Raw genomic sequence first — 15007 nt, forward strand, 5'->3', positions numbered from 1 at the left:
TGATTCTCCAACTATCGATTAATGAACATTCAACCCTTTAATTAATTAAACTGTTAATTAATTCAAATACTATATTTCCAATTAGTTTCTAATTAATTACTAACCATAATAATTAATAAACCAATTTCTCCTTTAATTATTCTACTCAATTTGGGTCTTGAGGGCAACCAAAAAGGACCCTGCTTTTATTAGAAATATTACCAATAGTTAATGACCTTGGATACTATTCCAACAATTTTCTGTTTATACTTTTTTTGAATCATATTATTTTTGGTTCATAAAATTTTCATTCAAATTATTTTGAATCAAATCATATTTTAATCGTATTTTTTTGGATCATTATATATTTTGAATTATTTAATTTTGAATCATAAAAGATGTAATTAAGGATTTTAACATATTTAAGTCTAAATATTTTTAGATCATAACAAATATAAGGATCATAAACAAATTGAATCAAAAGTTTTATTTGAATCATAAATATTTTGAATTATTACATTTTGGATCATATTATGTTCAATAACTTTTTAAAAAAAATTATATTTCTTAAAATTAAAATTGAATATTTCAAAAACTTATTTTTCAAAATTTGTTTTTACGAAGTCACTAGTATATTAAGTAGAAGTATCCCTTAAACTGTTATGATTTTTGGAGAATTTTATTTTCAGGGTTTTTTTTTCATAATAATAAAAAATTAGAAAAAATATTTTTTTTTTCAAAATTTCATGATTGTGCTCTTTTTGTAAGAATTAACTTTTAAAAACTTTGGTTTTTTAAGATTATTTTTTCAAAGAAAAAAAGTTAATGAAAAAAAATGATGTGGGTGGAAACAAAACCCACCAAATAATCAAGGGATGGAGAAAAGAGGAGGGGGAATTGATCATGCTTAGAGGTCCGACTCTGACCGAAATAGTCAAGGGATACACATAAGATTTCAATAGGGATGAGCATTTGGACCGTTCGGGACGGTTCTAGGAACTGATAGGAACCAAAAGTGGTAGAACTAGCAAAAACTAGAACCGTATGTTGCTATTTGTCGAGGACCGATTCCAACATTGAAGAAACGGCAAGAACCGATTGGAACCGAGAACCGGCGGTACGGTTCGGTTCTTAATTTCGGCCGACTTCGGTTCTCGGCCAGGTTCGGCCGGTTCCACACGGGTTGGATCCTTTACTCATTAGTAGTTTTCAAAGCAAACATGTTTCCTTATATTATGTTAATTATTACCTTAATATATAAAATATATAGATTTTTTTTAAAAAAATTAATTTTCAAGGAGCTATTTTTGTCAAAAAATTATTTTAAACATATCAAAATTCATAATTTTTTCATTCTCTATAAACAGACATCCATATTGATATAGTTTTAAAATAAAATAAAATTTTATTTTTTTATAGTTTCAAATCCCATTATTCATAAGTTAATAAAAATACATCGGATTCTTATTATATTATTATTGTAATACATTCGTTATTCACTTATGAATAAAACATATAATTATTATTATTTCGTTTACAAATTATGTATCATTTATATATAAATTTAACATATAATGGAGTTTTCTTACTTAAAATACATTTTATGTACATCATATTTTATCACATATTATACATTCTTATATAAATAAAACGTGTATTAAGTATCACCATATATTATAGAGTATTCTTATATAAATAAAATGTGTATTAAGTATCGCCATATATTATAGAGTAAATTACACGAATCGTCCCTCGTGCAAGTGTCAAAATGCATGTTTGGTCCCTATTTTTAAAAATTAACTTGGACCGTCCCTCGTTAGTTTAATACTTACACGCTTCATCCTCCGGACATAAAACGACCATTTTCCCTTATTTATTTCTTGTTTAATTTAATTTAATTTGTTTATTATTATTATATTAAAAAGAAAAAGAAAAAACCAATAAAATATCCATACCCCGACCCTTTATCCTTTTGTTCATTCCCTTTCCCTTTCCCAACTTCATCTTGTTTTGATTCTAAACCTTTCGTCTTCCTCTCCATTTCCAACAAACACCATGAGAAACAACACTACCACCGGTCAAGACCATCACCACCGTAGCTCATCATAACCATTGTAACTCAATTTTTAGACACAAAACAAAGAAGTTGGGGTTTTCAAAACTTAATCCTTGAAATATAACTTCATTCCAAGCCATACCACCGACATCCCTATTAACCTCCGTCGGCCACCACCAGGACTGTAGGTAGGAGCACAAAGGTGGCCGACGGTTCCATCTCTATCGATCTTACAAAAACCACCACAATTAATCTTCGTCTCCCTTTCCCTCTTTCTCTGTAATGCATTAGCATAAACACAGAATCAAATCACCGACGTTCACCACCACCAATCCTGTAAGTCGCCGCTAACATCCTCATCACACCAATGTTTTGCCTTAGCAACCCTAAAGACGAGTTAAACGATCCCAAATCATGGTCAATCAGGATACTCGTTTTCAGGTTAAACTAATTCGAGAGTTGAGACTCATTGAACGGAACCTATAAATCGAAACCTACATATGGTCAGAGAAGAAAGAGCAACGACCCACGCCTGAAGAAAGAGAAACTTGCATCTTGGCGGTCATCACACATGATCAGAGAAAATGGTGATTAAGATAGGAGAAATAGGTTCAGATCGAACCCCACCAAAATCATCTCCGTTGACGGTCCTCCCCTAATGCGATTCAAAGAACAATGACAGTTGGTGGTGGTCAGGGCTTGGATTTCTTGATGTAAGGAGATGGGGAAGAGTTTCCGGAAGAGTACATATTCAGTGGCTGGATTTTGACATCAAGGGGTGTGCTCCGGTGGTGGTTTTTCCAGAACTAGTGGATCGGCCATTCTTGAAGATTTCAGAGAAAATAGAGAAGAGAGATCGGTCAAATGGAAGGTGTGGGGTGGGGTGAGCCTGAACTGGGTAGGTTAGGGCTAGGGATTAAGTAAGGCATGGTTTTTTTAATTATTAAATTAATAATGATAAAAATAACATTAAATTAATTGGAAAAGAAATACAAAAGGGTATAGTAGTCATTTTATATATCATAAGGGATGAAGCGTGTAAATTTAAAAGAATGAAGGATGAAGTGTGCAATTTTTAACCAAACGAGGGACAGTTCGAGTTAATTTTTAAAAATAGGGACCAAACGTGCATTTTGGCACTTGCACGAGGGATGATTCGTGTAATTTACTCTATATTATGTATATGAGTAAACATTTATCAGACTTTTGTTAAAGTTGTTTGTTATTTATATATGAATAAGTATTATGTCAAAAAAAGACATATTTACTGAAAATATGTTTGGTTGGAAAATACATGCGTATTTGTATCCTTTTCCGGCCAGCACCATTGAAGGTTTAGCAGCAAAAATAAGTGTTTGTCAAAGAGTGATTCCTCTATTCTCAATTTTTTTTTATTTTCTCACTTGAATTTACTTTCTCTCTCTCTTTCTCTCTCTGTCTTTATATATATATATATATATATATATATATATATATACATATATATATATATATATATATATATATATGGAAAAGATCAATATAATTTGTGCAAACATAAAAAAAATCTAAAAACCATAAAAATATTTAAAAAATACTTTAAAATATCTATTTTTTTTTTAATTTACAAACCTAAAATTTGCTACAATCTAAATAAAATCAAGGAGAAAAAAATTGTTTTAAATAATTTTTTTTCAAATATTTTGAGTGATTTTTAGGCTTGTAAAGTAAGAAAAAGAATAGATATTCCAAAATATTTTTTTCTTTTCTAAGTTTTAGGTTTCTAAAGGTTTACACATTATATATATATATATATATATATATATATATATATATATATATATATATATATATATATATATATATATAAAGTTTCCGTTGATATTAGGAAAAAAAATAGAGATTTTAAGATTCCACTTCAGTCATATATTTTTTATTTGTCGCTCTAGAGCTCCAGCGTACTAGTGCAACAGGAAATAAATAATCAGAAAAGATTATTTAAGACTGTTCATTCCTTTATCTCTCTTATCGCCACCACCACCACAACTACCACCACCTCTACCACCACCTCTACCACCAACCAACCCCACCACTGTCATCTCAATCACATATTCAATCGCTACCTCAACCACTACCTCCTTATTTGCCACTAACCATCATAATCATATATGGCGACTCAATACGTGAATATACATATATGTATAATCATTTATGATTAGACATATATGTATAATCTTATATGATTATACATGATGCTGGTACGCTGGAGCGTTAAAACGGCAAATCAGAAATATGTGACTAGTGTTAAAACTCAAGATCTCTATTTTTTAGAAACTCTAGTGAAATGTCACACACACACACACACACACACACACACACACACATATATATATATATATATATATATATATATATATATATATATATATATAGGTTCAATAGAGTTTCGTTATTAATCAGGGAACCATGGAACCAATTAAAAACTTCAAAATTTAAAGCGATCAATTACAAAAAATAATTATTGTAGACTTTTTCAATAGATGCACATGCACGGATTATAATAAAACTCAATTCCTTTTTTTAGTTTAATTTTTTAGGCTATGTTTTTTATTGTAAAAAAAAAACCAATATACTGTTGTTCATGATATTTCGTTCACTTTCCATAAAGATCAAAATTGATGTATAAAAATGAACTTTAAAAAAAGTGTCGTTTCATTTTCTTTGTTTAAAAGTTATGGTCTATTTTTTATCAAAAAAATTAAAAAATATATTAAAATTCATGTTTTTTTGTTCTCTTTAAATATAGATTCATGTTGATGTTTAAAAAAAATCAAAATATCAGTTCAGATTGTCATTGTGAATCTGCTCAGATTCATATTGTAAATATACTCATTTTCATGGTGTGAATTCTGAAAAGTAAATTATATATTGTTCAGATTCACAATGTGAATAAATCAATTTGTTGATTTCACAAAAGTAATTTACATGTGCTCGAAACATTAAAATGTTATAAAACTACATCAAAATGTATTTCGATTCATATGTAAATTTCACTTAATTTGTGAATAATCAAAGAGTTGAAATAGTAAGTTAGATTCACATTGTGAATGTTAAAATTGAAATATTTACAGTTTCGATTCACGATAGGAATCTGAACTGATCTGGTTTTTTTATTTTTTTTAAATCGATGTTGATTTTTATTAATAGAGGACAAAAAATAGAGATTTTTTTGTATAATTAGTTTTTTTGGATAAAAATTAACTTAAATATTAAAAAAAAAAAACAACAACAACAAAACGAAGTGACTTTTTTTTTTTTTTTTTTTTTATCTATCAACATAGATCTCTATTGAAAGAAGATGAAAAATCATGAACAACAACATATTTGATTTATTTTTCGAAAGAAAACATGACTTAAATAAGTTTAAAAGAAAAAAGAGTTTTTTTTTTTTGTTTTTTTTTTGTAAGGGCATCTCCGGCCCACCCGAAACTCCAATTTTTCCTCATTCTTCTCTAACCTAATCCATTTTCATCTCCATTTTTAGAGATATGGATAGTATTCCTTAATATTTGAGATTATACTATTCATATCTCCAAAAACTGGAGTTGAAGTTTCGACTGCCAATTTTAGTCCCTCTCCTTTTTATTTTATATAGTTTAGTTTATTTTTGTCTACTATTTATAACTTAAATGCAATATTTAATATTTGTAATTTTATATCAATTAATCGTAAATATAGAATTTAATATTTATTTATCGAATTCATATAAAAAGTTAAATCTATACTAAAGACTTGAAATACTGTAACATAATTTATAAAATATTATAATCAAATATGATCGTGATCTTGATATATTTATTATAAATATAATCCTATTTATTTATAATTATTCATAATAAATTAATATTTAATTTAAATTTATTATATATAAACATTTGATTTATGATAATATAATTTGTAATATTTTTGTAACGAAAAAATATAACATATAGTATTTGTTAAAATCTAATTATAAGAGGGGTGTATTTGACAATACATATAAGTTATAAAAATGGAATATTCTAGGAATATACTTTTTGGAGTAAAAAATATGACTGAAAATGGAGTAGGGTTGGAGATGAAACACTATTTACCCATTTTTTACTCCATTTATGAGAGAAAAATGGAGATGGTTAAGAGATGGTCTAAAGATGTGAGTTTTATGGTATAAACTAATGAATGTGTGTCCAATGTACAAGTATACATCCATTCCCTTGGCTGTTTATAATTATTATTTTCGATATTCATGGTTGGTTCATTGGTTCCTTCTTAACAATTTTTCTTGATTGTAGGTCAGCATATATATATATATATATATATATATATATATATATACACACATATATATATAAAGAGAGAGAGAGAGAGAGAGAGAGAGAGAGAGAGAGAGAGAAAGGTATAGGTTCATTTGAGACTATGCTAATTTTGTGAGACAGTGAAACACAATCTAAAAAAAATGAAAATGCAAAATAAAAGAAAAAATACAAAAATTCTTTTTATAATTATTATTTTCATCAATTTATTTACATAAAATAAATAAATATATAAATAAAAATTACCATTTTTTTAAAAACAATATATGAAATATTCAATAGAATGTTATATTGGAAATATTCTACAATAATTTTTACAATGTTAGAATATTTTAATATTCTGCTAGATTTATCAAATATAGAAAATATTTTGATATTCTACTATAATATTTTAATATTCTAGTAGAATATTTCATAGTTATTTTAACAAAACAATATTTTTTTTTATTTTTTATTTTTTTTGTAAAATATAAATAATGAAAATAATATTTAAAAAAAATCAAAAATTTTCAATTATTTTGCATTTTAAAAATGTTTTTTTATCTACAAAATTAGTGGCTAAGATTGTGTTTCACGGTAATACAAAATTAAGTCGGCTCACATGAACCTAACACAAACATATATATATATATATATATATATATATATATATATATATATATATATATATATATATATAAAAGTAGGTTTATGCGAAATATAAATATTTTGCGAAAACGTGAAAACGGATTTTATCTTATAAAAATCACACACATGTACTATAAAAATTAAGTTTATTAGCAATAAATTAAAGATAATAAGTTTATATTGAATTATGTTATAATAGTATAGATTTAAAGGCGATTTTAACAACTGTTTTTTTTCATGTCTTTAACCCTTTTAAAATTCATGTTTTCATGGTAAAAATGTCAAAAACCATGCTTTACTAATATGAAAAAGTTTCTCATGTATCATCGATTATTATCATATAGTTCAAAGTTTGGATGAATTATTGTCCAAAATGTAAGGTTGATGTGACACAATCTCATACTTTTTTACTTGTTTTCGGGTTTTCGTAAATTATTTACATTTTCGCATGAGCGTTTCGCTATATATATATATATATATATATATATATATATACTCAATTTATTTTAAATTTATTAAGGTTTATTTGATCACATATACTCAATTGTCCTCTAAACTTTCGTCTAACTAATTTGTTACAGAGGGAATTAAACTAATAATTTCAATGGCAAATAACGATATGGAGGTTGGAGCAGGAGATAGAATTGGGCGTACTGTCCAATTGCTACTTGATTTAAAAGAAAAAGGACGGGATCTTGACAATCAACGTCTACCATCAATTTTCATGGTTCCTAAACTGTACCGAGATATCAGCCCAAGATCTTTTAATCCTAGGCTGGTCTCTATTGGGCCTCTTCACAGAAAAGATGAAAATTTGCAAAAATTTGAAGTTCAAAAATTGAGTTATTTACATAATTTATTGGATTATTCTGGTTCCAACCCAGAGCACACGTTACAAGAATGTGTGCAAAAGGTGAATATGAAAATTAAAGAAATCAAGGCATGCTACGAAGAGTCAACGACCTACGACGACGATGAGGAACTTGTTAGAATGATGGTAATAGATGCTTGTTTTGTCCTTTATTTCATTCATCTTATTTCAGGAGAAGGCGGATTTCAGGGAAACTGGTCTATTATCCCATTAATAATTAATGATATGGTGTTGATAGAAAACCAAATCCCATTTTTTGTTCTTAAAGACATCTTTGAGTCTACTTTTCTTCGGTTTAAACCAAATACCTCTCTCGCCAACCATCTCAAAATACTTCTCCAATATTACAATCTTTTTAGTGAATATAAAGTAACAGACAATATCAACCTAGATAGGACTCATGATCATATACTTGGCCTTCTGCACAACTGTTTCGTGCCTGTGCGTCTCCCATCACCATCTTTTTTTCTTAAAGGAGACTCAGCCTTGGAACAAGAAAGACACTCAGCCATGGAACTGGATAGAGCAGGGGTGAACTTTAGACCTAATCAAGATGCAAACTGGGCAATGGCAATGAAGCTGGAATTACCTAAGTTTTCATGCTTCCCATGGCTTTGCTGTAAGCCTACTCTGTGGATGCCAAAACTGTATGTTCATGATTATACTGAGGTGATTTTAAGGAACCTCATACTATACGAGCAGTCTAGTATAGTTCCTGAGTACGTTACATCATATATGTGGGCCATGGATATGCTAGTAGATACTCCAGAGGATGTTGCCAAGTTGATAAATTCAGGGGTCCTGATCAACCACTGTGGCTCCAACGAAAACGCTGCAAATATGATAAACAGCATATGCCAGGATGTGTCCTTAGATGGTTTTTATTACCATCAAGAGTGGGAAGATCTGGATACCTATTACAAGAGTTGCTGGCCCAATGCCGCTGCAGCGTTGAAGCGAAAGTATTTCAGCAGTCCATGGACTATAATTGCGCTCTTTGCTGCAATCGTTTTGTTTGTTCTTACCCTTGTTCAGACCATCTATACAGTCAAGCCCCAAGGTCCATAGTTGTAACTAAACAGTAGTTTCTTATTATGTTTTCATCTTTCGTTGTTCACGTTTTACTTCAATGTTTGTTTTTTTTCTTCTTTTCGTCAAGTTTGTAAGTCACCCATATTCAACAAGTATAACTTTAATATTTGTCGGTTTCAATATATTGTTATTATTTTAGCATCGAAGCAGCTAGGTTTGAAGTCGACATTCACATTTCTTTTTTGAGTTTATGATGAGTTCCGGTATCAATAACTAAAACTTAGTATTGTAAGTTGCAACATTAATTATAACTCGAAAAATAGTCAATTATATCAGTATTTTTTAAGACAATACTTTAATAAGGTAACGATTCAAAAGAGTTTTGTTTTTAAAAAATAGTTAGCCATTAGTGTACTTTAAAACATATTTACTTATTAATTATATTATATTATATTACTTATTAAGAAACAATTAGGTAACCAAATTAAAACTCGTTTGGCATATAACCAAGTGAAACTTTGAAAGACTCAATAGGACCATTACCAAAAACATAGATGCAGCAGCTTTACGAAAAAAAAAACATATTACCCTACGACCAATAACACTAAATGGTTGCCAGTTGCCTAGCTCTGATGTGTATTGTGATGAGATTCACTATTTTCTTTGATACAAGAAGGCGTTACACATACTGTGAAGTGTGAAGAGACGAGACTGTAAAAGTTATATGAAGAAGGACGATCCCAAGCAAGAAATTACTGTTATCTTGTACACAAACTCATCGGTACCACAGCTTGGCTTCTGCATGCATACATGGAGCTATAATCATCAACGATATGGAAACGTTAACAACGAGGGAGAAGATCGTTTGAGGCCTCAAAGCAATGATGGGATAAAAAGTGCGACTGGTACATTGTGGACTATTGGTTTCTTTTCCTTTTTATCTTTAAAACTAATACAATACAGTAAATAAATTCTGAAGTACCATGCATTAGTTGGTAAATATTATATTAATACAATACAGTAAATAAATTCTGAAGTACCATTTAGTTGGTAAATATCATAATTTTGTGATCATTTTAATTGTAAAAGGATAAACGATGATTTATGTGAACCAGTGATTAAGTTTGTCAAATTAAAATGAAAGTTATTGTTTGCAACTGTTCATGTTTTGATTTTATTATTATGTATAATGTTTAACTTGTTATGAGATCATGAGTCATATGCATGCAATTTCAACATTTTAAAGGTTAGTTTTATTTTACTTTTATTGAGAAATATTTTATTTAATCGTATAAATAAAAGTAAATGAAATTTTATTTACTCAAAAAATAAATAGAATTTTATGTACTTATAATGGAATGCGTGCAAATATTAAACGGGAAATTCTAAAATATTAAAATGTATACGATCATTAAAATAAAATGGATCCAGAGAGATTTCATAAACATTTTTATCCTCAAATTTTGCAAATAACTTGATGTTATGTTCTTTTAGCATTACAGATGAGAAATATTTTCTTTCTTATAAAAATAAATTTACGCACCCAATTATTCAACAACAAAAGCAAAGGGAATAGAATATGGACAAAAAACAACCCAGAGATAGCTACATAAACAATTTTCATTTCATTTAACACCATTTGTAGATATGTATCACTCTTTCTCAAGGTTGCTTGACGAATAACCTATAAATCAGACCAAAGAAAGATTATGAACATCACAAAAGTATCGGTCCACAGATAAGTTTAATAGGAATTAATAAAACTTCAATCCCACTGCTATGTTATAAACAACATGTATTTAGTGTTATGTATACATAAACAAAGAACATACATGCAATGGTATCTCACTGGCATCCATTGCATAAATCTGGTGAAGCGAGGTTTGAACAATAAAAGTATCTACTACAATCAAATGGAGCATTAGAATGGAAAGAAGAAACAGGTCGTTTATGCAGCCAATAGACAATAAAATAGGGCATTAGAGAACCATGATAAATCCACATGAAACCTTAAATCCAATAAACACAATATCAATAAACAATATATGTGATTAAGGAGAATGAAGAGACAGTGAGACTCCCATTCTGTGAACCTTATACATATAAGAGAAAATTACAAAAATAGCCAAAAAAAATCGAAATTACAAAAATAGCCACCCATTTCGCAGATGAGAAGGTCCCATCTGCGAAATGGGCTTCTCATCTGCGAAAGTACAAGTACCTAAAGCACAGTTGTGCTTTAGGTACTTGTACTTTCGCAGATGAGAATTTTTTTTTTTTTTTTTAAATTTTTTCTGTATAAATAGGGTTAATTTCGCAGATGGAATAGGTCCATCTGCGAAATCCTCTGAGCCTATCTGCGAAATGGTGTAATTTTTAAATTTTTTTTTTATTTTTTATTTTTTTTTATTTATTTATTTTTTTTTAAGTTTGACTATGAAATGAATTGGTTTGACTACGAAATGGGCTTTGCTATATAAAAATTTTGTAGAAAAAATATCATTTTGGTTGTTATTTGTTTGTCTTGTAAAGAAATACTCTCTACAATTTGCTCAAAAAATTATTGAATATTTGGTTTGTCTTGTAACCGGTGGGAGATGGCAAGTTAATGGAACTAATCTGGAATACATATGTCCACAGGGAGGTATTTCTGAACTTGCTTTGATATTTTCTGAGTATATTAGTTATAGTGATTTTGTATCTTTGGTAAGAAGCAAAATTGGTTTGTTAGACAAATATAGAATTAGTCTTCGTTTCCACCATCCTGAATTAAATTATTATATAGCTATAGTTGAAGACGTGGATGTTAGAATGTTGATAAACGTAATCAAATATAGTGGAGGAAGGGCTGTGAAAGTGTTTGTGGTGGTTGATGAAGTTGAGGAGGTTAATGGGGGCGGTGAAATTGGAAACCAAGTTGTTGGTAATTTATGCAGTTATCAAGGGAGCAACGATCCGATAGGTACTTTCAATACTCCTAGTGTACCTCAGTTTCACAGTGTTGCTGAAAATGTTAATGTTAGTTATTCACCTATTCACTATGTGGATCCCGAGAATTACAAGTATGTTGGTGATGATGATGTTGGTACATATCTTAATCATGTGGGTGGTCGTTGTGATGATGTTGCTGAACAAGTAGTTAAACTTATGAATAGGCGTGTGGTAGATAAAACTAAAAAGAAAAAAAATTCAACTCAAAAAAATGAAAAAAATCATGTTTACGGGCATTATGTTGATGTTGGTGATGTATGTTTAGATATAACCGAGCTACAAAGTAATTCCGATAGAGATGAGTTGGGTGATGAAGTTAAAGCTAAGTATCCCGATAACCTTTTTCACGGTATGCCCCCTGTACCAGCATGGCCAGTTGATATTAATGAAGATATCCCAACACAGATGGTAGACATTAATCTTCAAAAGATTCAATGTGAGAGTATATTTAAAAACAAAGAACTTTTAAAGCGGTGTATTGGTAAAAAATGTCTTCGAGAAGGTTTCCAGACGAGGACAAGTAGATCCACCAAATCAAGGTATGAAGCTGTGTGTGTTTCGAAAAATTGTTCTTGGTTACTAAGAGCAAAAGCAATTAAAAATACTGATGGACTTTTCCAAGTGAATAAATTTGTTGATGTACACACATGTTCTTCAACATTGTTGCAACCTAATCATCGACAAGCAAACAAATATGTTTTGGGTGAATATGTTGCTGATGTTTTGGCTGAAGACTATAGTAGAGTTTATCGGGGAAAAGAAATTGTTAATGATATGAATGCTCAATTGAATATCAATATCTCATACCATCAGGCATGGCGTGCGAAGCAATATGCATTGTTGTCGTTAAGGGGTACGAAAGAGGATTCTTTTACCAAACTTCCGGCGTATTGTCACAACTTGGCCAAACATAATCCGGGTACTGTCACACATATTAAAACAGATGCTGATGATCGGTTTGAGTTTTTGTACGTCGCACTCGGTTGCTCGGTTAGTATTATCATGTCCTAATTTTTTTTTAATATTTATTTTGGTGTATTTGAATAGATATACAATGTATTGTAGGTACGAGCTTTTGTCAATTTTTGTAAGCCGACCCTAGTAGTAGATGGAGCTCACCTAAAGGGCGAGTTCAAAGGTATCATGCTACTTGCAGTTACTAAGGACGGACAAAATCAAATATTACCGGTTGCATATGGTATATGCAAAAATGAGTGTACTGATTCTTGGACATGGTTTTTTCAAAAAATACGTGATTGCATAGGAAATATGTAGGAGCTTACAATTATATCTGATAGGTCTCCATCTATAGCAACATCCGTTGCCAACATTTTTCCTCACGCTCATCATGGAATATGTGGTGTCCATTTGTATTTCAACATAGTATCTAGATTCGGCAAGAGTAAGACGGTTAAAGGAATTTTTTGGGAGGCGTGTAGGGCGTACACAGTTGATGCTTTTGATGCTGCCATGGATGTTATGAAAAAGACAAAAGAACCAGTATGGGAGTACTTAAAAAGTATAAATCCAGAAACCTGGTCAAGGGCACATTTTAAAGGGAACCGATACAATCTTATGTCGTCCAACAGTGCGGAGTCTATAAATGCATTATCTAGACACGCACGTAAGGTGCCAATACTTATGTTGATTGATTTTTTTCGTGCTACAATGCAACAATGGTGGTTTCAAAGACGTAACTTTGCAGGTATTACGTAAATTTGTAATATTAATGTTTTATTAGTTTCGATGTTATTGATTTTAACTTCTTCATTTTGGCTGTTTTTTTAGCGGAAGCAACAACAACACTTACCCCTTGGGCGGATGAAGTTGTAAAAGAAAACAAGAAAACTTTTACCAAATGGGATGTTCGCATGATCTCAAATATGAAATGCGAGGTCAAAAAGGGGGCACAAAATGTGATTGTTGATTTTCAACATATGACATGTACATGTAGGCATTGGCAACTTGATGGGATACCTTGTGGTCATGTCATAAGATGTTTAACAGTGAACAATTACCAAGACTGCTCGAGGTTTGCATTAAATGCTTACCTTACCGAAACACTGAGGAAAACATATGAGGAATCAATAAACCCTCTGCCGAAGCCATTCGAATGGGAGATCCCCGATGATTTGATGATTGTTAAGCCACCTATAATGGATAAACGTCAGCCAGGCAGACCAAGAAACACAGACCGCATTCCATCCCAAGGCAAGGGTCCAATTATAAAAGAGTGTTCTACATGTGGTCAACTAGGACACACGAGAAATAATTGTACTGGAAGGACATCTGGTAGCAGAGTAGGTCACATAATTTCTACTGCAGAAATGGCATATAATATTGGTGGTTCAGCGGGTTGCTCACAAACCCATAACGCTGATTTTGATATAAAACAACCTTGAAATTTAGAGTAATGACGAGTTGTTAGCTTATTATGTATTGTAATATTTTTATTAACTCTTACAAGACATTGCTATGCTTTCATATTTTAGTTAAGTTTGTTGATTATAACAATGAATGAAGCCTTTATATTATAAAATATAGTTTGCAGATTTATTTTAACAGTTACAACATGTTATTTAAAAAAAACAACAAACGATCCTTTGGCAACCTAATCTGTTTCATGATAATATTACAACAACTTTATAACTAATTTTTAAATTCAGGGAACTGCAACGGGTACTTCTCTTTCTCCATTGTTATATAGTCATCCCTAATTCTCATTTTGTCTTCGAAACAATCCTTTTTTACCATAATGTGTATCAACTGCTCATCCTTCTCAGCAAGCCGTTTTTCAGTCGTTTTGATTGCCTTCTTACTCTTTTTTATCCAATCTTTATGATCTTTGATTTTGTTTTTATTGAGGTCAATCCATTCTTCAGCTTCTTTGCATTCCGAACCTATATCATTAGCAAGTTCAGTGAGAAGTCGGGATGACTCTTTGTCCTCTTCTTGTTGTGCTTCAGCCTTCTTTAATTCTTCAAAATTTTCATGTGACATATATGACCCAGCTGAAGAGGGTGTAAAAAAAGGGTCTACCGAATCACAGTAGTAACAATCTACTTCGTTGCATGAGCAAATTTCGAATTTGTGTGAGGAACTCATAATAAAATCGATATT

The 15007-nt window shown here is 30.3% G+C and overlaps 2 protein-coding genes across 2 annotated transcripts in view; both read left to right on the forward strand.

Moving 5' to 3' along the window:
* The window catches only part of LOC111887135 (UPF0481 protein At3g47200), a 22812-nt gene extending 13818 nt beyond the window's left edge, over positions 1-8994 (forward strand). Inside the window, exon 2 of the mRNA XM_023883298.3 lies at positions 7575-8994. Coding sequence (XP_023739066.1) covers positions 7598-8932 — 1335 coding nt within the window. The 5' untranslated portion in view covers positions 7575-7597 and the 3' untranslated portion in view covers positions 8933-8994. The remainder of the gene's footprint in view (positions 1-7574) is intronic.
* Positions 8995-11474: 2480 nt separating this feature from the next.
* On the forward strand, positions 11475-13701 carry LOC128132032 (uncharacterized). Its single transcript, XM_052768073.1, has 2 exons — positions 11475-12877; positions 12953-13701. The coding sequence occupies exons 1-2, from the start codon at positions 11708-11710 to the stop codon at positions 13160-13162; spliced, it is 1380 nt and encodes a 459-aa protein (XP_052624033.1). The 5' UTR covers positions 11475-11707; the 3' UTR covers positions 13163-13701.
* Positions 13702-15007: the final 1306 nt, after the last annotated feature.

This window comes from Lactuca sativa, chromosome 2 (assembly GCF_002870075.4).
Source record: "Lactuca sativa cultivar Salinas chromosome 2, Lsat_Salinas_v11, whole genome shotgun sequence".
NCBI lineage: Eukaryota > Viridiplantae > Streptophyta > Magnoliopsida > Asterales > Asteraceae > Lactuca > Lactuca sativa.

Excerpts from the sequence above, each read along its gene's own strand:
- LOC128132032 (XM_052768073.1), top strand. The coding sequence starts at position 11,708 with ATGTTGATAAACGTAATCAAATATAGTGGAGGAAGGGCTGTGAAAGTG. Across the intron at positions 12,878-12,952 it reads ACGTCGCACTCGGTTGCTCG|GTACGAGCTTTTGTCAATTT; the intron begins GTTAGTATTATC and ends AATGTATTGTAG.